This window comes from Ips typographus, linkage group LG13 (genome assembly GCF_016097725.1).
Source record: "Ips typographus isolate SLU linkage group LG13, UJ_Ityp_2.0, whole genome shotgun sequence".
NCBI lineage: Eukaryota > Metazoa > Arthropoda > Insecta > Coleoptera > Curculionidae > Ips > Ips typographus.
Window position 1 is genome coordinate 992,881 of NC_138434.1, and position 22,461 is coordinate 1,015,341.

At 36.7% G+C, this 22,461-nt stretch overlaps 5 protein-coding genes and 2 long non-coding RNA genes across 8 annotated transcripts in view; 5 read left to right on the top strand and 2 right to left on the bottom strand.

Moving 5' to 3' along the window:
- LOC145737215 (uncharacterized) overlaps positions 1-2,233 on the bottom strand; it is a 31,742-nt gene extending 29,509 nt beyond the window's left edge. Inside the window, exon 1 of the mRNA XM_081991813.1 lies at positions 2,108-2,233. The gene's annotated coding sequence lies outside the window, so the exon portion shown is untranslated. The remainder of the gene's footprint in view (positions 1-2,107) is intronic.
- On the top strand, positions 408-1,918 carry LOC145737226 (uncharacterized). The gene is made up of 3 exons (XM_081991826.1): positions 408-529; positions 585-649; positions 1,518-1,918. Exons 1-3 carry the CDS (start codon positions 515-517, stop codon positions 1,804-1,806), a joined length of 369 nt encoding a protein of 122 aa, XP_081847952.1. The 5' UTR covers positions 408-514; the 3' UTR covers positions 1,807-1,918.
- Positions 2,234-3,281: 1,048 nt separating the features above from the next.
- LOC145737139 (uncharacterized) lies at positions 3,282-4,071 on the top strand. Its single transcript, XR_014180269.1, has 4 exons — positions 3,282-3,440; positions 3,489-3,556; positions 3,609-3,847; positions 3,900-4,071. It is a non-coding gene; the product is annotated as an uncharacterized LOC145737139 (long non-coding RNA).
- A 4,386-nt stretch (positions 4,072-8,457) lies between these two features.
- On the top strand, positions 8,458-10,373 carry LOC145737216 (uncharacterized). Its single transcript, XM_081991814.1, has 2 exons — positions 8,458-8,614; positions 9,120-10,373. Exons 1-2 carry the CDS (start codon positions 8,594-8,596, stop codon positions 10,209-10,211), a joined length of 1,113 nt encoding a protein of 370 aa, XP_081847940.1. The 5' UTR covers positions 8,458-8,593; the 3' UTR covers positions 10,212-10,373.
- A 2,640-nt stretch (positions 10,374-13,013) lies between these two features.
- LOC145737317 (uncharacterized) lies at positions 13,014-20,322 on the bottom strand. 2 transcript variants are annotated; one of them, XR_014180348.1, is made up of 4 exons: positions 19,641-20,322; positions 19,170-19,290; positions 13,428-13,664; positions 13,014-13,203 (listed from the first exon to the last, which is right to left on the bottom strand). It is a non-coding gene; the product is annotated as an uncharacterized LOC145737317 (long non-coding RNA). The 2 variants fall into 2 exon arrangements; XR_014180349.1 differs by lacking the exons at positions 13,014-13,203; positions 13,428-13,664 and adding an exon at positions 17,835-18,420.
- Positions 14,316-17,125, top strand: LOC145737311 (uncharacterized). The gene is made up of 4 exons (XM_081991946.1): positions 14,316-14,463; positions 15,415-15,509; positions 15,565-15,746; positions 15,798-17,125. The coding sequence occupies exons 1-4, from the start codon at positions 14,440-14,442 to the stop codon at positions 16,961-16,963; spliced, it is 1,467 nt and encodes a 488-aa protein (XP_081848072.1). The 5' UTR covers positions 14,316-14,439; the 3' UTR covers positions 16,964-17,125.
- Positions 20,323-20,443: 121 nt separating the features above from the next.
- Positions 20,444-21,766, top strand: LOC145737314 (endoglucanase-like). Its single transcript, XM_081991950.1, has 6 exons — positions 20,444-20,601; positions 20,660-20,797; positions 20,852-20,984; positions 21,039-21,223; positions 21,281-21,422; positions 21,474-21,766. The coding sequence occupies exons 1-6, from the start codon at positions 20,559-20,561 to the stop codon at positions 21,571-21,573; spliced, it is 741 nt and encodes a 246-aa protein (XP_081848076.1). The 5' UTR covers positions 20,444-20,558; the 3' UTR covers positions 21,574-21,766.
- The last annotated feature ends 695 nt before the right edge of the window (positions 21,767-22,461 follow it).

A 22,461-nucleotide genomic window follows, 5' to 3' on the forward strand; every position in this document is an offset into this window, starting at 1 on the left:
CTTTCTTGTGGAAATGTCACAAACATCAGTTTCTTACTGTAACAACATACAGTACGCCTCATTTAATGCACGATATCATGTTTCATTACATTTTCATCTATTATTAATACCTCATAAAGTAGTCAGTACAAAAAAAAATTGAAATTGCTGCTTTCCACCAATTTATCGCCACCGAAACTATTTTGACTGAAAAGCTTTCACTTTTCGAAAATCCTACAGAAAGAGCGGTACCACATAATTTCAATTCAATTACAGGGTCTTGTGTTGACAGTACACTTGGTCTTGACATCCAAACTAGCCGGTCGCTTAGACTCTAATCAGGGCGGCGCTAAAACAGCAATTTAGCATCATAACCGGAAGCATGCTTTGTTTCATTCTCCATTCAACCCCACTATCAATTTTTTAGTTCCGAATTCGCATGTATATAGGAAAGTGTTGTAAGAACGGCGCACGAGAATAGCCAGAGAAATCGTCGGTGACGGGTTTTCTTAATTTTGTGAATTGTTCCATACAAATGAAACTCGTTTGGGTAAGTAACTATTTCGGGCACCGGTTAACAACACTTTGACATTCAAACATTTCAGAGTCTGGTTTTGACAGTGTTAGTTGCTGATGTAGTCCAGCCAATTCCTGGAGGATCCTACCATCAGTAAGTACCACCTTAATGTTTTCTGATGAGAGTGACAAAGAGAAACTTTATGTCAAGTATCATGAATTAAAGTCACTGAAAGGTTGCAAATTTTTCTTGAAAAGTAGAAGTTAGTTGGGTCACTCTGTCTGCAATTCCAGTGAGAAATTCATCAGTTCAAACTTTAGATTCAATTTCTCTTTTCTATGCAGTTTTTCAACTTATGTCGTATCTCTACTAGTTTGGGAGATTATCCACCAAACCCATTTTACCGACTAGAAACTCCTTTTCCTTGAAACAGGACCTCAAAACTGTAGCTATCAATATCTCGTTAACGTTTTTTTTCCTAAGTTGTCTGTGGTGTACAGGGTGGCTCAGAATAGTGGATGATAAGAAAGAGGGAGGGATTAAAGGCTTAAAGAAGACAGACAGATGCTATTACTACACCTACTAACTTTCTGAAAAAATCACACATAATTTAGTGGCTGCAGCAATTAATAAACATAATTATTAATCATACAAATAGCAGCCAGTAAACACGTTTTTCGCTACAAAAGTATTAAATCAATTAAACCTCGTTTATAATGTAAACAATATAAAGGGGGGCAACGGAATTCCGAACGTGACTACACCAGCGCTTGCCATCTGTCGCGAATCCCCATTTAAAAACCAAAAACTCTCGTTAATTCTACTCAAGGGATTTGGTTAAGTGTTGTATAACACACACCGTAACTTTCCCCGAAGAAAGTTTTTGATCATATTTAAATAACTTCCTGTCCGTAGTACCTTGTCTTAATTATTATTGTATCATAATAATAGAATTAAAACCACGCAGGTTAGCGTAAACTCTTTGGCATGCAATTTCCTGGTTTAATATTCAAATTTTCAGTGTACATCACCGGATCCACGTGCCGCAGAAGATCAAAACCGTTTACCGTACGAAGATTATTAAAGTGCCGGAGCACCATCATCATTTTCACGAAAAAGAGAAGATTATCATTGAAAAAGAACCGCCCAAAATCGAGCATCATCCCGTCTTCATAAAGGAGAAAGACCACGATGATGATTGGTCCGAATATGAAAGTTCCAACTATTTCAAAAAGAAGAGGAACGCCCCACATCCCTTCCAAGGGAGGAAACGAAAGATTATTCATCCTTACAGAATACACGAACATTAGATTAGGATATTTATAATTTTGTTTATTTATTTACGCGTTTGTTATGTAATAACAGTTTTTTTTTGGTACCAATTCGACTGACAAGTACCTAATAAATATTATCTTGTGACTTTATACTTCTATGGTTACGTGTGTTGTAGTATAATTAAACATCTTGATACTTTTATATGTTTCGCGTGGCGCCCTCTAACTTCCAGGGTTTTAAACCTCTACTCTAAGGAGTTTTGCTAAGTTTATAGAATAAACTCAACCACAAATACGATAAAAAATAACACGTTAAAGCAAAAGAAATATAACTCACCCCAGTTAAATTCACCTTTGGGATACGGCTATTCTATTATGCTTTCGCTCTTGCCTTCCAACATATCCAGACAATAATGGTAAATTGCCATGTTGTGGCACTACCACCACTAGAAAGCCCAAACACTCAGAAACCAAACTTTTCCTGAAAAAAACGAGAAAAAATTAACATAACCGCAAAAAGTTTATACAATTTGACGTTTGCGCCCGACCTAATCACACGAAGTGTGCCATGATCAATTTAAACCAATCGAGTTTTCGCTTCAACTGACAGTTGTCACATTAACATTTATCGTCATGGCTTACTGCGTTAATAGAATGATGGCGATTTTAAACCAATCAGAATGAGTTTTGAGCAGTATGACGTCAATAAAAAAACTGTTATTTTGAGGTATTAATTTTTTTTGGGGGTTTTAGGAGTTTGTGAAAAAACTGGCACGAAATACCAAAATTCAGTTAATCAATTAAGGGTACCTTTACCCGGGGCAATATTTACCACACGGACATCCACGAATCGTTTTGAAGAAAGTGGAAAAAACTGGTGCATTTTATGACCCTATAATTACATAAAGCGTGTCATAAAGGACCGATATTTGGTTGCATAACCTGCTTGAAAACTGGTTCAAGATTACAATTTTGTTTTCTCCGCGTTTTGTGCGATTCTTCCGTCACAGAGACGCAGACATTGAAAGTGAAATTGTTCTAGAAAAATCATTACAATTGGGCTGTTTAATTGCTTTCAGAATCATTTGGAGCTCAAAAGCAGATTAACACGCAGTTTAAAAATTAGGAAATTGTTGTAACCAAAACTAAGAAATAACCATCAATTAACCTACTAATCAAGAAGGTTAGGTCATTCATATTAAAAATGATACTTTCTGTTACACTGGCGTTTTAATATTTTTTTAAAAACTTTTATATGTTTATTGACTATAGTCTAGCACGTACCATAATTCAAATAAGGTCTAGTAAAGTAATCAAAATGCACCAAATGACATATTCAATTAGTAGTCTATTAAGCAATGCGAGAAACTCTTTTCCGTGTTCACGTGCCGCCTCTGACCGCCATAACAAGTAAAATGTAGTAATTTCGGGCGGGTTTCGTTGCCTAAACGTTGGAAAAAATAAATTTTTGATTCAGGGAAGTCGAAAAAGGAATTTTTTGCCCATTTACGTAACGCGAACGCGACCGGATTTATAACCATACACTTACAAAACAAAGGAGGGGGAGATTTGACCACCTTTTATATATATAAATTAAGGCATACCCTGGTAGGTTTGTAGTGTTCTAGTGGATTTTACCTTTCATCAATATGTACTCCCTTAGAGCTGTTGTAAGTATGATATGAGTTTAAAACATGCTTCTTTATATAACATTTTAGGTCGTGATTTTCTGCGCTATTTTGGGTTTGACGTTGGCAGCCCCAGGTGGTTGGGGTGGTTCATCCCAGTAAGTTTATAAACACTTTTGCCTAATTAAATTCCAATAATGACTTTGATAGCAAACACGTCAAAATCATCGTACCATCCTATCATCACACGGTGCACCATCATCACGTGGAAAAGATCCACGTGCCAGTGCACGTACCGGTACCGGTGGTAAAAAAGGTCTACGTACCAGTTGAGACCCATCATCACGAACCCATCCATCACGAACCCATTGCGCATCACGACGACTGGCAGGGAGGATGGTGGTAAACTAGTACCACCTCAATCTGTAAATAATATTTAAAAATATTCGGTAAATATTTAAATATTATTATTATCAAAAATAGTGATATTTTTGTTTGAAGGTCTGATTACGAAGATGGAAAGTGCACAGGAAGTCTCTGGATGTATATATTTCCAGTTTGCAAGTCCTTGTAGTTCCCTTTGATTCAGTGTGTTCAGTTTTTGTTATGTTTTTTCTTTATTGTTAATAATTGTTGTATATAGCTCCAAATATACGTTTCCCTTATGTGATTAGATTTTTCTTTCAATTATCAGTAAAAAAAACAAACTTAAACCAATTACAGCGAGTATAAAAAGTTCTCTATTACTTCAGTCGACTTTGGGACACCCTGTACCTTACTAAACGGAAAAAGGAGAGAGAAGTGTAATAACGATACTGATTAATAGGCAACTGCAATTACAGGCACGGGTAAGGTGTGTTGCCTGCTTCCACTATTTACTCATATTGATAGTATGGATATCATCATTCTCCAAATGACAAGAATAATTGTTTGATTTATTTTTTAGATTACTAACTAATTTTAACTCTTAAGTACTTCCATACTAAGTTACTAGTGTATGTGTGGCAGTACTGCCAGTATTTAGCACTTATTTTTGTTTAATTGAAACAATTTTCAAGTGGTGAGGATACCGAGACTAAAGACAAAGGCACAAAGCACATCCACCAAGTGTCAAGAAGTTAGTTATTAGATCCATTGATAAAACAACCGGAAAATAGTAAAATTAAGCGTAAACTAACTTAATTCGCGGTCTGTTAACCGTGCAAAAAGAGTAATTTACAGTCTAATTGGTAGCGGGCGTCCCAGTGGTAATGACCCATTAAAACTTTTACCGTCACGCCTGCTTGAAAATAAGCCACTTTACCTACAACTCGAGCATATCAAGTAATATTCTGATGTTTCTACACTGATTGATGGCAACAGACGGTAATTTGCAGTTACGTAAACTTAAAAACAAAACAACATTAGATGCGTAATAATAATCTACGACCGGCGCATCATCCTGACATAAATCGCGTCGATTTCACTTCCGGATATCCGTTTCCCGGGGTTTCATCACTTCTGAAGCTTAAAGGTAAGTCTCAATGAAGTCAAAAATGCAGAAACGACATAACGTACAGTGAAATTCCTTTCACTTTCGTTGTGACCTTTGGTACCATCCGCGCGTTTGTCTTGAGAGAGTGAAAGCGCAAGTACCTTGCACCCACGAAATGGTTTTCAACAAAAAAATGGCTCGCAGCCTCTTTTAATCGTTGTGAAATTAATATTGTTTATGTTTCCATTCCAAATTTGCTCCATTTCTGTAAACTGTGCAGTTATTAACACCGAACCGTTAAGTTTCGTCACATTAAGTGTCTATAATTGAATTTTGCGGTAGTCAAGTGTTCATACAAGGACGATTAACGACCGGTAAACAATGAACCGACCTACCGCAAATGGCCACTAGAAAGTGATGGTTCTTAAATGGGTACAAACCTACAGTACAGTTCTGATGAGGAAGCTTAACAGAAACCGAAACTTGCTAAACCAGAAATCAGTTTTAAGACCCCAGATAAATTATTTAATAGAGATGGTATTTCAGATTATTACAAACAAATTTACCATTACAATGGTGCTGGTTTATGTAATTTTTAAGTAAAGAAAACAAACAATAAATTGCGATGGGTTACACAAATTCACGGCGGATAATTAGTCACTATTCTTGTGAGAAACCGGAAATCTAAGATAATGTTGAGAAGATTTCATTTTCCTGTCTTAATTCACTTTCTTTACGGTAAATAATGTCAAAAATTTGATTGGTCACAAAAAAAAAACAGAAATGCTGCACTTTTAGTAACATGGCATGTCCTGTCACTTTTCAATTCATTGACACATAGAGAGCGTATAAACTGGAATGGTTTTACTGACCAAATTTACAGTAGAGACAAGGTTAAGGCTGTATTTATATTGAAATTAAGTTACTTTATTAACATTTTAATAGCGGTGATCCGATGATAATGAACTAGAAAAAATTAGTTTAGTGGATTATTGGTTTTTAGTAGATATTTGCATAACTTGAATCGTTGATGCCTTAATTCAGATTAAAATTTTAAACATATACAGTACAGTGCGTCCCAAATAGCTTCTACATGTATTGGGATCTCAAAAATCAGAAATTACGTCATCGTGGTCTACGTAAAAAAGTGCCTTAATAATGTCTTAGTTTTAAAACTGTCTTTGGCTTTGTTAGAGAGTGTTTAGAATGCAGCCTCTGACGTTTTCCCAATTTTCCGGAAAACGGAGAAAGATAATTTAATTTGGAAACCGGAAATAAGGTTTACATAAAATTCTCTAAAACTTTCCTCATATAAACGACAAAGCAATTTGGGACACACTGTATGCTACTAGTACTATATAGGAAGCATATTTTAGTAAGAGTATTTCATAATCAGTTAAATATGCGCAGTTTCCTGAATTTTAATCGGTTTTTTGACATTTCGATTGCGTGACCGGCAATTAGATTTGTTGGACAGAGAGATGGATAATATTTATTAGTCCGGATCTGGTTCGGAGAAATTACAGGGAGTGACTCCACCTACTTAAATTAAATAATCGATCTGTAACACACTTGTCCGGTGACATTAATTATGTTACGTGATTTAAAGGAAGTATTATTGATAGCAAAGCGTATTTGGAGAAATTATATTACTGGACGAACGGTTTAGCAATATGGTACGACCTGTTTATGCAGATTAGATGGTGAAAGGACCCATAAGAGGTACTACTACATGCTGTGTATATGTCCTCCAGTCAATTATTGTTTGGCAAGTTATTGTGAACACGCATCTTCTATTTAAGTGCTGTTAGATAACTCGGGTGATGATTCTTTCCCGTACAAATCTGAAGAAAACTGTGAACATTGGTTTCGATGCGTATTACGACAAATATAGGTATTTAGGTTGGATGAATTAACATACCGAAACGCTAACAAATGGATTTTGCGTGTATGGCATAGGTAAGCATGGAAAAATGCGAAAATACTTTGATGTAACAATTACAGACTACTGCGCAATTTTTACATCTAAACTAGACATGTAGCAAGGTTAAAATTTGTCTAAAAGCTAGTTTGTCAGTCTGTCAAAAGTTGCCAGAACGAAGGAAACTTTAATCATAACTTGACCGGTCGAAATGAGGACGTGCTAATACGGTGGCGCTACCAATGCCATAAAAACCATTCTAATTGACAGTCAATCGGATTCACGGAGCGTCTGCTTGCATAATAATATGGCCATTATCTAATGCTAAATAGTAAAAAAATTAGGCAATATAACAAATTTGTTACGGTCATTTTGATTTGCGGCCTACATACCCCGTTAAGTTCAAATTATATGGTCTTACTAGTCAAAGTGCTTTTTAATAAGACATCAACTGCTATTATATCATAGCTTGAAGATGAAAGTACTGAAACTATATAACCTAAACAATTTACTGTGTTCATCTTGGATGTGTCCTCCAGTCGCCATTTTGACTTTGACGGACCATCTCCTGGAGGACAAACAGTATATCACTCTGTATGGTCATCAAGTGATATTTCCACGCTCCTCTGTTATACAACATCCAATGTCAATCAAAAACAATTCAAGAATGACCATTTTGATTGTATGGCACGTGAATGTGTAATTTGATGTTTCCTAATTGGTTATTTACTAACGCTCATCGAAACCACATTAGAATTTATACACAATTGACGGTTACGAAATTTGGCACATATTCCAACTTGTACATTTCAATGCCCATTTTTGCTGTTGATTTAAAGGACTTTTTGTTGTCAGTTTAACAGCCTCTCCACTACAATCTTCATGTTAATCACTCATGAGTTTCATCATAAGAGAGGTAAAGCAAAAGTCATGCAGTAATAAATTGTATTAACCTAGATAATACACAAACTTCTTCAGTAGTTGCGAAAATGCGTAATTTACAGATCAAGATTGTGTTTTGGGTTTCACTTCTCTAACGTAATTAGTATTTTGATTCTTATTTTTGTAGTTTATAATAAAGTTGTTTTAATATTGTTGTAAATACAGAGAAAGCTTCCATAAATGCAGTATTGAACGGATCGTTAAGTAACCGTAGATCGTTAACAATTAGAAGAAAAACTTAAACCAACCGAATTGTAAATATTGACTTGGGTTATTACAGTTTTAGTGTGAACCCACCTAAATTACATATTAAATCGTCAAACACCCAGTATATATGGTCAAATTCGATTAGTGGGTGGATTTAAACGCCACTGAATAATTTATAATATTATTTAAGATTAGCCAATCATTGGGAATGCCACAAATTTCACCAAAGGTCAAGAATGGTCTGAACAAGGCTGTAGAGTACCTGAATTGAGGTCTACGTGAAGGTCTCAAGGATTGGAAAATATTTTTGTGGCTTTCTCTCAAATCAATTTTCCTCCAAATACAAAAATAATTGAAAATGCCTAGGACACATCCTCGTTAATTGTTACACGCAAAAACTACCCACAAAAAAATACCATATGGTACCCCAAAACTATTAGGAAGTGACCCATAGAAGAAAGCGTACCCATCATCATCATCAGCCAGTACGGTGCGTACTTCTTTCGTTACATTGAAAGGGGGGACGGTGGCGGCAAATGCCCATTATCACTAGCTATAAAGGTACCCAGATGGGTGATCGGGCGCTCAGTAAATCGACAGCGTTTTACACGTGTCATCCACCCCCAAGTACGAGGGGTGTTGTCGCCCAAAATGCAGTGGATATCACTATTGGTTAGTGCAATTTAAAGTGATTTGGTGGTTGTGGTTTTTGAGTGACTTTTGGCGTGGTGTTTGCATTTTTTTTTTTTTTAGTTGTCTAATTTGTTCAAAAAATCTTCCTGGGACACCCTGTATAGCATTTCAAACAAAAACAAATGTTTTCTAGTTAATTAGTGGTACAACTTTGTTATGCCCTACTTAGTTCCTAGTTAACCAATTTAGGGTACTTTCTTGGATACTTTTGATAAAATTTTTAATTAAAATAATTTCCTGCAATGACTATGAACGTAAATTAGCTGAATGTAGAGTGAAAGTGTGGTAATTAAAATGAGATGAAATTTTTTACAATTTTTCCCTCGTTTATCATTAAATAATAGCGTAATTAGGAAGTAGTACCGTTTCTGTAATGGCACACCAGATCGGGTAATGTTTTCTTGAAATAGAAATCGACCGGAAACGGTACCATTTCCAAGTACTCAACTTAAAAAACTAATTCGTACTTACCCTGTTTTAATAGGTGATTGGATGTGCCCTACTCATCCCAGCTCGTTCGAGTCCTGTTAGTCTTTCGCGCACGAAAAGATCCCATTCAGAGCCCGAAGGGTATTGGAGCAAACGCCTGATCTGGAAAACGGAATGGGTGAAAGTCTGGAAAACTGAGAAAAAACTCGAATGGAAACCGGACTGGAAGAAAATCCAAGTACCGGCCTGGAAAGAGATTCAAGTTCCCGTTTGGAAGGAGATTCAAGTGCCAGACTGGAAAACCGTAACCAAACCGATTTGGGTGGAGAAACAAGTGCCAGCTTGGAAGGAAATCCAGGTGCCCGATTGGGTAGAAAAGCAAGTGCCCGCATGGAAAGAGATTCAGGTACCTGATTGGAAGGAAATCCAAGTTCCCGACTGGAAAGAAATCCAAGTACCCGACTGGAAGGAGATTCAAGTTCCGGCTTGGAAACAGGTGTGGAAACCAGTTTGGGTTGAACATCAAGTGCCAGCCTGGAAGGAAGTTCAAGTTCCCGAGTGGAAAAAAGAGTTTGTACCTGAGTGGGTTAAGGAAGGGATACATGGAGAGCACTATTTGGGCAAGGACGAGCATGGAAGCGAGTACACTGCCCACGATTTATGGAGGAAGAAACTGATATGGAAACCAGTATGGAAGAAAGTCTGGAAGACCCAGAAAAAACAAATCTGGGTACCCCAAAAAAAAATGGAATGGAAATCAGAGTGGGTGAAAGTATGGAAGACAGAAAAGAAACAAATCTGGAGAACTGAAAAGAAACAAATATGGAGGACGGAAAAGAAGCAAATTTGGAGAACCGAGAAGAAACAAATTTGGGTGCCGCAAAAAGTCCAAATATGGAGAACGGAAAAGAAACAGATTTGGGTACCGCAAAAGCAACTGGTTTGGAAACAAGAAAAAGTGCAAATTTGGAGGACCGAAAAGGTACAGAAGTGGGTAACCGAGAAGAAGGAGATTTGGGTGGACAAATGGAAGAAGATTTGGGTACCGGTGTGGTTGAGCAGACAGGTGCCAGCATGGAAGAAGGTGTCAGTACCGGTCTGGGAAAAGGTCTGGGTCAAAGTGCATAAACATCACGGATGGGACTGAAAACTAGTTGTTGTTCATTTCTGTATATAAAGCTGTCCTCTGTAGTTTGTTAAGCCACCCTGTATATATGTAAAACTTCACCAACCATATAAAACAAAATTGTACATAGCCAAACCAGACTTTTTTGTAATTTTTTATTAAAAATGTTTTTAATCTGTTAAATTATATCGTGTTTTATTTATGTAACTTTCTCAATTGCGTAAAATGTCTATTTCCTATATAAAAAGAGGTACCCCAAGGCAATTTTTCATCTTTTGAGAGAAAGTGCTATTATATGTAAACAAAGGTCATGGTACTGATGGCCTTTGACTTTTGGCGTTTTGTCTCAAGACCGCCTACATTTATATAGAAAATTATATAATCACGGTAATTCCTCTTCGGATTGAAGGCTTTAGAATAGCAGAATGTTAGATTTCAAAAAAATTACGTAACAATCTATGTTCTTAACAGTTCAGTTAGGTTAATAATAATTTCTCTTTCCGGCTCTTAGAGGAATATTAATTTAATTTTGAAATAGTTGATATTTTTTGTTTTAGGTTATCAGGTGACAGTATAATGAACTAAATGAAATAAACTTTATTGACGCATTTAATAATTGCATCCTAAGTTGTGATTTGACTGTGACAGGAAATGTGCAAAATGTCACAGTTAAATTAAAACTTAGCCCAAGTAGTCAGTTAACAGTTGAAAAACCTGACTTAAAGTCACATGGCCGCTCTTACGTCATTACTTATTGATTGACATTCACGATTGTCAGATTAGACAAAAGTTGTAACAGACAGAATTGCATGGAGCGTGCAGAGCAAATTTGACGTCACAATGACGCAATTTGACAGTTGGTCAATATATTAGACGTATTTTTTTGGCGTCAGTGTTTACTAGAGTGTTTACAATGACTGTCTCATTTCAACTCATTCTGATAAAACAAGATGGCCTATGTTACAACAGCTTAAAACTCAGGTTAATACTATGACCCAAATACGCCTAAAAACGCACATGTGGACAAAAGTGTGGCTTTAAAAACTGAAAATAGTGGACAAATCAAAGTGAACGCCTACGACATTCTAAGATCTAAAAATCACATGACACCATGATTACAAAATCGCACAGAGGCCACGTGACCTTTAAATCATGACGTGCCTGGATCCAAAATTACAAAACCAAAGAAAACGACTAAATTTGACAGAAAAATTATATGCGTTATTTAATTCATTGAAATTCTAAAATTCTGATTGTACGCATGTCAGATGTTCACTTAAAAAGTTTTGCTTCAATACAACAAACTAAAAAAAACAAAAAAAAGAGAGAAAACTTCAAAACCAACAAGCTCATTCACCAAAGTGTTCAACATTAATTTTCTTGACAAATGGTGAATGTTACTAACGGTAACGTACCGTGATCTATCTGTCTTTTATGAAGCCTTCTTTGATTTGTTTATATTTCAATTGTAAAATACAAAAATGTGTATATTGATAGATCTTGTCTTCCTACGGACATTTGTCCTAATTTTTGTGTACTAACATGCAGAAAAAACCACAACCAACGAACAGTAAATCTGGTTGGTTACAGATGGCTTCCATGCATAATTAAGCGGCTAATATGGTTGAACAATTAATCAATTAACAAACAGTTCAAACACTATTAAACGCTCGTTGGCTCTGTAAATACCGGCAAGTCTTAAACGTTTCGCATATTAATCGATTTGGTAATACGGTTGCCGTTCGTTATGGAAACCAATAAAAAAAACGTTATTTGCAGTGAAATGGCCGTGGCAGTAACCATCACGACTTTCATGGTCTTTATTATTTACAACATTTCCGTAATCAAGGAATTTGCCTTTAAAAAGTTTAATTGCACAGTTAAATGCAGGTTTGGGACTGAAAAAACGATAGAGAAACTCTTGCGCGCCAACCAGTTTTTTCAGTAATTGTGGCTCCATGAAGCTATAAACAAAATTATAAAAACCCATTTTATAAGTCAAAATCAAACATTTTAAATGCATTTCACTGGTTAGGCAACCTGGACTACGTGTAATAACGATGCAACAGCAAAGAAGAGTGAAAACCCAGGCAACTATTTAGGCGTAAACAATAATTAAATTAGCATCAATTTTTGGGTGTGCTAATTTAATAATTTGTACTGTAAGATCGTTATATAACATCACTATAATATTAGTTGGCGTTATGAATACTGAAACTTTGATTTTGTATTGGTTTGACATACTTTTCCAGCAGGATTTAAATGGAATTTCCCATCGGGGCCTTTAACACATTTTAAGTTAAACTTGACTGTACCAAGCAACTGGGTGTTGTAGACAAGAAGAAAGTCGGACTACGTCACCTTTTTAAAGACTTTTTCGCATTCAGATCCCGCCAAACTATTTCCTTTCGCATTTTTTTCCGATTTTTATTGACAAACCGCATGCAAATGGTATGTTTAAAACGCGCGAGGGAGTAGCTTATGTTATGTTGCAATGCTCTGTATAGAAAGTGTTTAGTGAGTATTTTGACGCGTGCACGTATCAATTACTCTTCTTTGGTAGTTTTTATCAGTCTTGGATTATCTAATTAATTTAGGGAATGGAAAAAGAGTTGGAAAGTATAGTGAGATGTTGTTAATCATCAATCTAGTGACACGCCCACTTTAGTATTATGCAAACAGTACTTAATATCACAGTTTATTAATATTGACCATCCTAGTTGCCTTAAAGGCTTTTTTGCATATCATTAAATTTAACTAGGGCTCTCATTAATAAACTTAACTTTCAAATGGTCAATTTACTAAGGATTTGTCAGGGCAAAATTAACTAACAAAATCTATACTCACAGTTATATTGGAGCATCCTTTTATTGCACTTTCCTTGACCAGACATCACTTTTTTGTATTTTATTAACTGCAATTTGTTGGTGTTGAGCTTCCACTGCAAATGCTTTATTGTTTTTGCTGCGCCCCATTTTTGGCATAAACTTTGCACATTTTTAGTGCCATTTCCCTTAAAACAGTTAAATTGTTGATTAATTACATAAAACTTTGAGGATAATTTGAATTTATGTTGTTTTACTTGACATTTGAGGTTATGAAATTATGAATAAGCAATATTGCTCTATGCGTAACGTATTAGAAAAGGACAGATACAATCTGACTGAGCCGATTGGGTTAGGTTAGGATGTTTGGAAGAACCTTTTTTTTTACTTTTCCTAACTATTTACAACTTACCAACAAAACGTTAAATGCAGTTCTCTAAGTTTATTCTTCTTCTGTAAAGGCTCAACAGTTTGATTGTTTTTGTGGTCACTGGACTGGTTTCCTCCTTAAGAAGCAATAAAGGCGTGTATAGGCACAACCAACTTTATTACAGCAAGATTTAGGATTCTTGAAGGTCTGAATTCTTGTGGCAGATGAAAAGGGCCCCATTATACTCCTCAGGTACATTATTGTTAGAACAATTTTCAGCTGAAATAGGAAAAGCGTCATCACGTGATAACTCTGTCAATTTGTTTTTGGACGCAGTGTTGCCAAGTTGCGACTAGCACCGTTTGGCGTTATGCAGAAATTTGGAAATCACACACCGAAAATGTTGGCGTTTTCTACAAATAAATGTCTGAACGAATCAGATTCTATCTAAATCGTTTATTTGCCCGTTCATTTAACGTTGCATACATCTGCGGTTTCGCTAACACATCGCCATATAACAACAAAAGTGAAACCGGGAAATTCGCGGCCGTTATCTAAGATATATGGTCTTGGCCAGGTTAATTGAAGCACGTGTCGATTTTGATGCTTGTATCCACTTTTACCGGAAAAAACAACTAGATGTGTCTCTGCACAATTGGCAACATCGATGCTATTGGTAGTCTGTCAAAAACACACATGTCATAGGTCAAGGGCTAATAGCAGGGTTGCCAAATAGTTTTGTTTGGTACTAGAAAGCATCATCATTTCAATTTGAGACGTTTTCACAGATTACTTAACGCTGATGATTTACTTGACGAAAACGCCGGTACCATATTACCGGCGGTACTTTCATCGGACAGCCTTGCTACTTGGCCTTGCTTCATTTCTTTGGGTTCGACGCCGCCGACGACATCCCGGGGAAAGTGAATCGTCTCCCCCCCTCCAAGGGGGGTAGCCCCCCGAACCTATAAAACCAAGTGGTAGACGTCCCGGTGGACAACAGTGATTCAGTTTTTCTAACCGGAAGAAGCCTGGTGTCTGTGGTTCTCAGACCATGAGGGTCCACCGGTACCTAGTGGTTAGTGTCTCTTTTTTTTATTATAATTTTTAGTTTAAGTGTTTATTCAACCAGGTGGTGGTGTTCGTGTGTGTACAGTGTTGAGTTTTTACACTAAAAAGTGACAAATTTTAATATCAATTAGTCTCTATAGAGGGGTTTTATGGATAATGCAAGTTTTGGCAACATCTATAAAAAATGGTGGTAAAAGGAAATGACAATATAAACACAAAAAAAAAGACAGGAAAAGCTTTAATCTCCGATAAGTAAAAAGTGTTAAGAAAACTAACAACAATAACACAATTAACAGTGTTGCCAAATAAATTTTTCAAAATATTAAGAGGCAAAAAGTGAAACTCTTATTAATCAATAGACAAACAAAAATTGAATCCACAAACAAACAAACACCTTTCTATTTCTTTTCAATTTGGTATTCGTATTAAGCTATTTAATGATGATGTTAGAGCCCGCCTAATTCCAAAAATAAATATTAAACTATCACATATAAGCTTTCACCGAAATGTATACGCATATTTATGGTAACATTGCTTTTTAGTTGTTTGACGTTTGGCCAAAATGGCGGTTGGGTATAGTTTGTCAGGTTAACTAACCTCCACCATAAAACATGTTCAGCTGACCCTAATAAGGAGATTGAATTAGTTTCACTTTCTTTCAGGTCTACATATCATACAGGGTGTTTATGTGTGGAAAGTTGATTAAGTAATCTCTGTTTTTTAAGTTAGTGCGGGCTTGTAAGTGATTCGGAACACGCTAGAGGTCATTGGCAAGTGCACCTGATGTAAAGTGCTTTCACTTTTATATCGCGCTATATGGTCGTGTAAATGCGGAAGCAAAACCGTGTAATTGCTGTGTCAATCTGCCTTAAAAGGTCTTAAGTGAAATTGATGTGCTTTAGTCGATTTCATGGTTATTTTAATTCAATTAACAAGTTGGCAACATTTTTTTTTCTAGGTTACCATTCTGGTAACACTCCATGTTACGTGGACGAATGGCAAAGCGGTAGTGGCCACAGCCCCACTCAAAGATGACCACCCTTCCCAAGTTTTGTAAGTTTTGACCTAAAAAAGAATCTTAGATTAAAACCATGCGATTATTTTGCAGACCAGCTCAAAAAAGGTATGACCCAGAGGGTGGTATACCTAGTGGAGGTGGTGGTGATAGTTACGATCACTCTGACGGAGCTGCAGCTTTCGGAGGAAGCGCCTCCGCTCATGTGTCCTTTGACGCTGGCAGCGTAGACGTACAACACGTCGATGTTCACCAGGTCAATGATGGTGGTTCAGGTAATTCATCTTAGAACACATTTTAACCAAAAATAACGCAAAAATTTCCAGCTCTAGGTAACGGTCTCGACGGTGGTTTCAATGGGGTAGAAGTTCATCACGTGGCTGACGTGGAACACCATCACGAGATTGATCAACACCACGAAGTAATTGACGACCATCATCATCATCACGATGATCATCACCACGATCCTGGTTACTGGAAGAAGAAGGTGACGTGGAAGAAAGGCTGGAAGAAAATATGGAAGCCGGCACAAAAAAAAATATGGAAACCACAGTGGAAGAAGTACTGGAAACCCATTTGGGTGCCAACGAAAAAACCAGCTTGGAAAGAGATTCAAGTTCCTGACTGGAAGAAAATATGGAAGCCAGTGTGGAAGGACATTAAAGTGCCCGCCTGGAAGGAAATCCAAGTGCCCGACTGGAAAAAGATCTGGAAACCAGTATGGAAGCCAATACAAGTGCCGGCATGGAAGGAAATTCAGGTTCCTGACTGGAAGAAAATTTGGAAACCAGTATGGAAAGAAATTTCCGTCCCAGCTTGGAAAGACATTGAAGTCCCTGCATGGAAAAAGTACTGGTACCCGGTATGGGTTAAGGAAGGCATCCACGGTGACCACTTTCTCGGCAAAGACCATGAAGGAAGCGAGTACACAGCCCACGACATCTGGAAGAAGAAACTAATATGGAAAGCTGCATGGAAAAAGTACTGGAAACCCGCCAAGAAGCAAATTTGGGTCAAAGACAAGAAACTCGAATGGAAGGAAGCGTGGAAACAAATTTGGAAAACCGAAAAGAAACAAATTTGGGTCTCCGACAAGAAACTAGTCTGGAAAGAGGCGTGGAAGCAAATCTGGCGCACTGAAAAGAAACAAATCTGGGTGTCTGACAAAAAACTCGAATGGAAAGAGGCGTGGAAGCAAATCTGGAGGACCGAGAAAAAACAAATTTGGATCCCCGACAAAAAACTCGAATGGAAGGAAGCCTGGAAGCAAATTTGGGTTCCCGACTGGAAACAGATCTGGGTGCCAGCCTGGAAGGAGATTTGGAAACCTGTAATCATCCAGGAATGGTTCCCAACCCCGGACCACCATCACGACGAACACCACGGTTGGGATCGATCCGATAGAACTAAGCAAGAAGGTAAATTCGTCACACCACCGCCATCTAACAATCTTCGGACTGAAGAGTTTGGCCGGAGACTAAACCAAAGCTAACTTCTAGAGGGCGCTGTGTACCTTTCAATGTAAATAGTAGACTGTAAAGTTAGGTTATCGTTGTTGAACAAACTAATTAAGGACGCCATTGTAGTAGTGAATCGACTAGTCCTTAAGTTTATTGTTTTGTTATGTATTTTGTAAATAAATTATTACCTAAAATTTGTGTGACAACGTCGCAATTACTTGACACGTGTCAGTTATTTGACAATACAGGTTGTGTAAAAACAGCGTTGTCATTTACACCGGTGATAGTTTCGTCACTTTGACAGCTGTCATATCAAAACAAAACGTCAGAATTGGAAACTTACGTACTGGATGAGACACACGTTCACTTTTTCGATATTGCAATCAAAATTCTTCTCGCACACAAAACTATTTGGGTTGAATTTCAATGAGATTTTGTCCGAAATTCAGAACACTTTCAGTGTCATTGGTGTGCTTTGGATGCAAATCGTACCGCAATTTCTAAAACCTGTGAAATTGCGTATAAAACGCAAGTAATTGTATTGAACTTGATCAGTTTCGACTGGACTGGAAAAATAGACAATGAAAATTTGCGTTTTTGCGTTAGTTTTAGTGAGTTTGTTTGTTATTGCCGCTTCAAGGTAAGACCAAAAGTTCCTATAGTTGTTCTCAACTGATTTTCGTAATCAAGGATTCCAGAGGGAACGTGGAAAACTAAAACGCAATGGAAAGTTCGGTGGGTACAAGAATGGCGATCAAAAAAGGTGTACGTACCAGTGTGGAAAAAGGTTTGGACCCCAGTGGAAATCAAGGAATGGGTGCCCCTAACACGATAGGCCCAATTCTAGGCAATATCACCCTGTATAATTGCACGTTATACACCATACTAAGTTTAGTAAACTCGAGTAGTAAACCCAATAATAAGTGATATTTTTGTGTTTGTGCTATCCAAGGCTGTAATAATTTATTATTTACGTGTGCGTGTCCTTAAAATGTTAAAAATAAAGTACTTTTGAATAACGTGTGTGACGTTTTACTTATTTTAATATTGCAAACAAAACACTTTAAAAGTGAGTACACTTGAACATCCAAATATAATTACCGATGACCGAAAAACACTTCACAGTAGTTTGATGATATTAAAAATCAGTTAAACTTAGTTGTGGTTAATCTGTCAAAATAGCGACCATATTGAATGTCATATGTCAAAAACACAAGGCGCCATCTTTAACTAGCCCATTGGAATGGTGTTGTGTTAATTAAATTCTATTTTCCTAAAGAAGTTTGCGTTTATGTTTTTGCATTTTTGCCCAAAGATATTTAAAATAGCAGATTATATGGCAACGTCGGGTAAACGATTCTGCTGGTGTAGGCGCCAGTCTGAAAGCACGTGACCTAGACACTGAAAAGGATCTCAAGATCACATGATGCATTGACTGTTTGCAATGATTACGATCAGGGATGTAAAATTTCCGGAAAAATTACAAAATCTGAAAATTTAAAAATAATTCGTTTTTTACATTTTTGTCCCATTAACTTGAAGGTATTCAGGCAAAAAAAAATTTTCAGAAAAAATATCAGAAGGTCACCCTTGAAAATTCTTGACAATTCTAGTTTTTAATTTTTCAAGGTAAAACAATGCATGGTACCAAAAAAGTGAATAGAAGGTAAAAGTTGCATCCCATCGAGGTGCATTTGTGGTAAAAACTTCAGACCTCTAACCTGAAACGTTTCTGAGATATTGAGCAAAAACTGCAAAAAACGAGAGTGAACTTTGACGCCCTTTAGCGGCTAACCGGGACAACTTAGCAGTGCCCGCTCAACGTCACCTGATAGCCCCGTTCATTAGCTTTCTTTTGTTATACGGTGGTTTTATACAGGGTGTTTCAAATAAGCGAGTTATGGACGATTTTCGGGAAAAGTGCACCAAAATTTCGCTCAAATTGGGAATTTCTGCTTTCGAGGAGGGTGGTCAAAGTAGGCTGCTAGAGCAAAAACAATTGAATATCGATACAAACATTTTACATCAAGTAGGCCTAGAATTTGACGTAGATTCCAAAAATCGAATAAAAAATTATAAGTTTGGTTTGTTGTTCAAATTTGGGACACCCTGTATACTGATGGATTATCTAGGAATAAAGTATATGCAAATATTTACAAGATTCATATTTGGCTTCTTTTTTTATAAAATAAAAATTAAACAAATTACAATAAGGATGTTAAAAATTCATTGACTTACCCTGTGAACTACTCCATTGTATTGTGAATAACTCGGTTATTGTGACAATTATAGGGTGGTTCAATATACCAATTTGTAGCCCTTGAAATTCTCTTGTGACCACCCTGTATAGCGTTTTTACCTGAAACGTGAAATAAGTGAGTTATTTACTGTTAAACTGAGTTGTTTGATTTTTGTTGACAATTTTTACTGTGATAGCCCATAACTCTGTTATTTGGTCAGTTACAGGATGGTTCAATATACCAGTTTGTGCCAAATGTCAATGTCACGTGAGCATTCAACCAATAAAAACCAACAATTTCCGATTTTCAGTTGAAAACCAGTTTGAAATTGCCTCTAGGAACAGACCTTACGATTACTATCCACTGTACTAAGATTTTCCCAAAAATTGGGGTTTAAATAGATAAATAGCAAACTATTGTACTGTCATATGTAAACGCTTCCATTAGATTATGTTACAAAACAACATACCCTAAATCCATACCCCAATTCATCAAGAGTGGCAAATTGCTGTCTAGGAGCTTAAAAAAGGCCAATCCACCCAATTATCATTACAGTTTTCACTTTAGACACAATATAACACAAATATTTGTCTTTTCAGCACAATTTTTCCACTAAATTCAATAAAAATCGTAAAAAAAGCCGGTAAAAATAAACCAACCATTAAATTAGGTTATGTTTAGTAGGTAGAAATGTCAAAGATCAAACTGAGAAAACGTAAATGTCAACTATCTGCGGTGTTGCCGGCTTGTGTCATATTTGATTAGCGCCTCCACTAGAATATAAGTATGGTAAACTCTAGAAATTTTTGTTTTCTGCTCTTTACATAAGACAAGACAGTTACATAAGTTACAAGGTGATATTTTGCTCGATTTACTAATAAAAACTTACAATAGTAGTTATTCCGTAATTTAAAAGATAAAGACGTAAACAGTTCTCAATTGAGCGAATAATGTTTGTTCAAACTTATTAAATGGCCACTTAAGTACTATCCAATATCGATAAAATCATTGTTTTGTAAAAATAGGAGAAGAAACCACTTACAGCCTCTCAAAAACTGTAAATATCGCAAATATTTGCACTCACCCAAGAAATCGGAAACAAAATGACGCAGATCGAAGATCACGTGCCTTGAAAACTATTAGCTGATAGGGCAGGCAAGTAACTTTGAGTTGATATAATAAAAATTATTGTTTTTGAATTTACAAAAATTTTTTTTGGAACAATAAAGTGGTTTAACAACAAAAACAAAAAAATTTTTAGAATTGATAAGGAACTAGTGAAGTGGCCCTTGAATTTGGACCCCCCCCCCAAAGGGGGTCTCCTTTAGTATAAATATAATTTGGAACCAACACACTTTGGTAGCCAGTCCTAAAAGTGTGTTTTAAAATGAAATTGAGTATTGCTTTCCTGTCCGTGGCAGTAGGCCTTTGTAAGCTAAGTTTTGAATTGTTTTTAATTGAAATACTAATTTTTCTGCCTAAATACAGGTGCCGCTGCTATCGTGGAACGTCAACCCGAAATCCAACTGATTGAGAATGGTTTCGAAGGTACCTGCACCACCTCAAGGTACTGGGACTGTTGCAAACCCACTTGCGGCTGGATTGGAAACGACGACACTACCATTGGTAAAAAATTGTTTTTTTCTTCAAAAATTAAATAAAAAGACATACAATTTCCAGGACCTGTAAAGTCTTGTCAGGCTGACGGTGTAACCGTAGACGATGGAAACACCCAATCAGGTTGCGTGGGTGGTGCTTCTTACACTTGCAGCAACCAAGCAAGTCACATCATCAACTCTACCATGGCCTACGGGTAAGAGTTGTAATAAAAACAACACGTTTCGACTCTGTACATAATCATCATCAGATTTGCCGCCGCCGCTTTTATCAACCCACCAGAGAACATGTGTTGTACTTGTTTCCTTCTCACTTTCACTGATGGAGGTTGGGGTGACTGCGCTGGTAAACAAATGATCGTGCAACTGACCAACACCGGTGGTACCAGCAGCATTAACAGTACCGAAAACAACATCGAACTTGCCATTCCCGGAGGTACGCGTCACTAGAAACACAGTTAGGGGCAATGAAACTGAAAATTTGATTTTTCAGGTGGAGTCGGTTACTACACTGAAGGTTGCAAGACCCAATGGGGCGCCCCTGATGAAGGTTGGGGTAGCCAATACGGTGGTGTTGAAACTGAAGCCGCCTGCGACGAATTACCCGCAGATTTACAAGCCGGTTGCAAGTTCAGGTATGTTTTCCAAGTACACTATACGGAAGAGTGTTAATTGTTTTTTTTCAGGTGGGAATACTTGAACGGTTGCTCCAACCCCAACGCTAACTACCAACAGGTAGTGTGTCCTCAAGAAATTGTCGACATTTCCGGCTGCAAAATGGACTAAATTTGTCAATTATGATGTAAATAAATTTTCTCTAAAAAAAAACCTTTTTCTAAAATGCGCACATTTAAATTTGAAACCCAAATGGCGCCGCTCTTGTCAAGTAAAGTGTTGTATTCATAACAACGCCATTCTTAATTTAGAATAACCTCAAAAGCACTTTCTAGCGGATTAATTAAAATTACTGTAACTTGTTGCCACTGTTTTACTGTACGGTGAACACTAAAAATACTCTGTGGCAGTAAAAAATCAAATTATGTTTACGACAAGACTTTACTTGATCAACTTCCGCTATTGCTGATGAACAGTTGGTGGTTTTGCTACATTATATCACGTGATGTTTTAATTCCTGAAGTGAGGTGATATCATGTGACCTGCCAATCATTTTTCATCACGGGGAATTTGCTTTATAATAAACTAGAGATGTAAAAGCGGTGATATTCGAGTCGGAAAATTTCAATTTTTGTAAATTTACCGGAAAATTACTTGAGAGCAAAAAATTAATATATTGAACCACCCTGTAACTGCCAAAATAACGAAGTTTTGGTAGTCAAAAGACAATTTCAAGGACTACAAACTGGTATATTGAATCACCCTATAATTGTCAAAATAATCGAGTTATTGACAACACAATGGAGTAGTTTACAGGGTGATTCAATGAATTTATAACATCCTTGTAACTTGTTTAATTTTTATTTTATAAAAAAATACCAAATATGAATCTTGTAGATATTTGTGTCTACTTTATTCCCAGATAATCCATCAGTGTACAGGGTGTCCCAAATTTGAGCAACAAACCAAACTTTTTTGGAATCTACGTCAAATTCTAGGCCTACTTGATGTAAAATGTCTATATCGATATTCAATTGTTTTTGCTCTAGCAGCCTTACT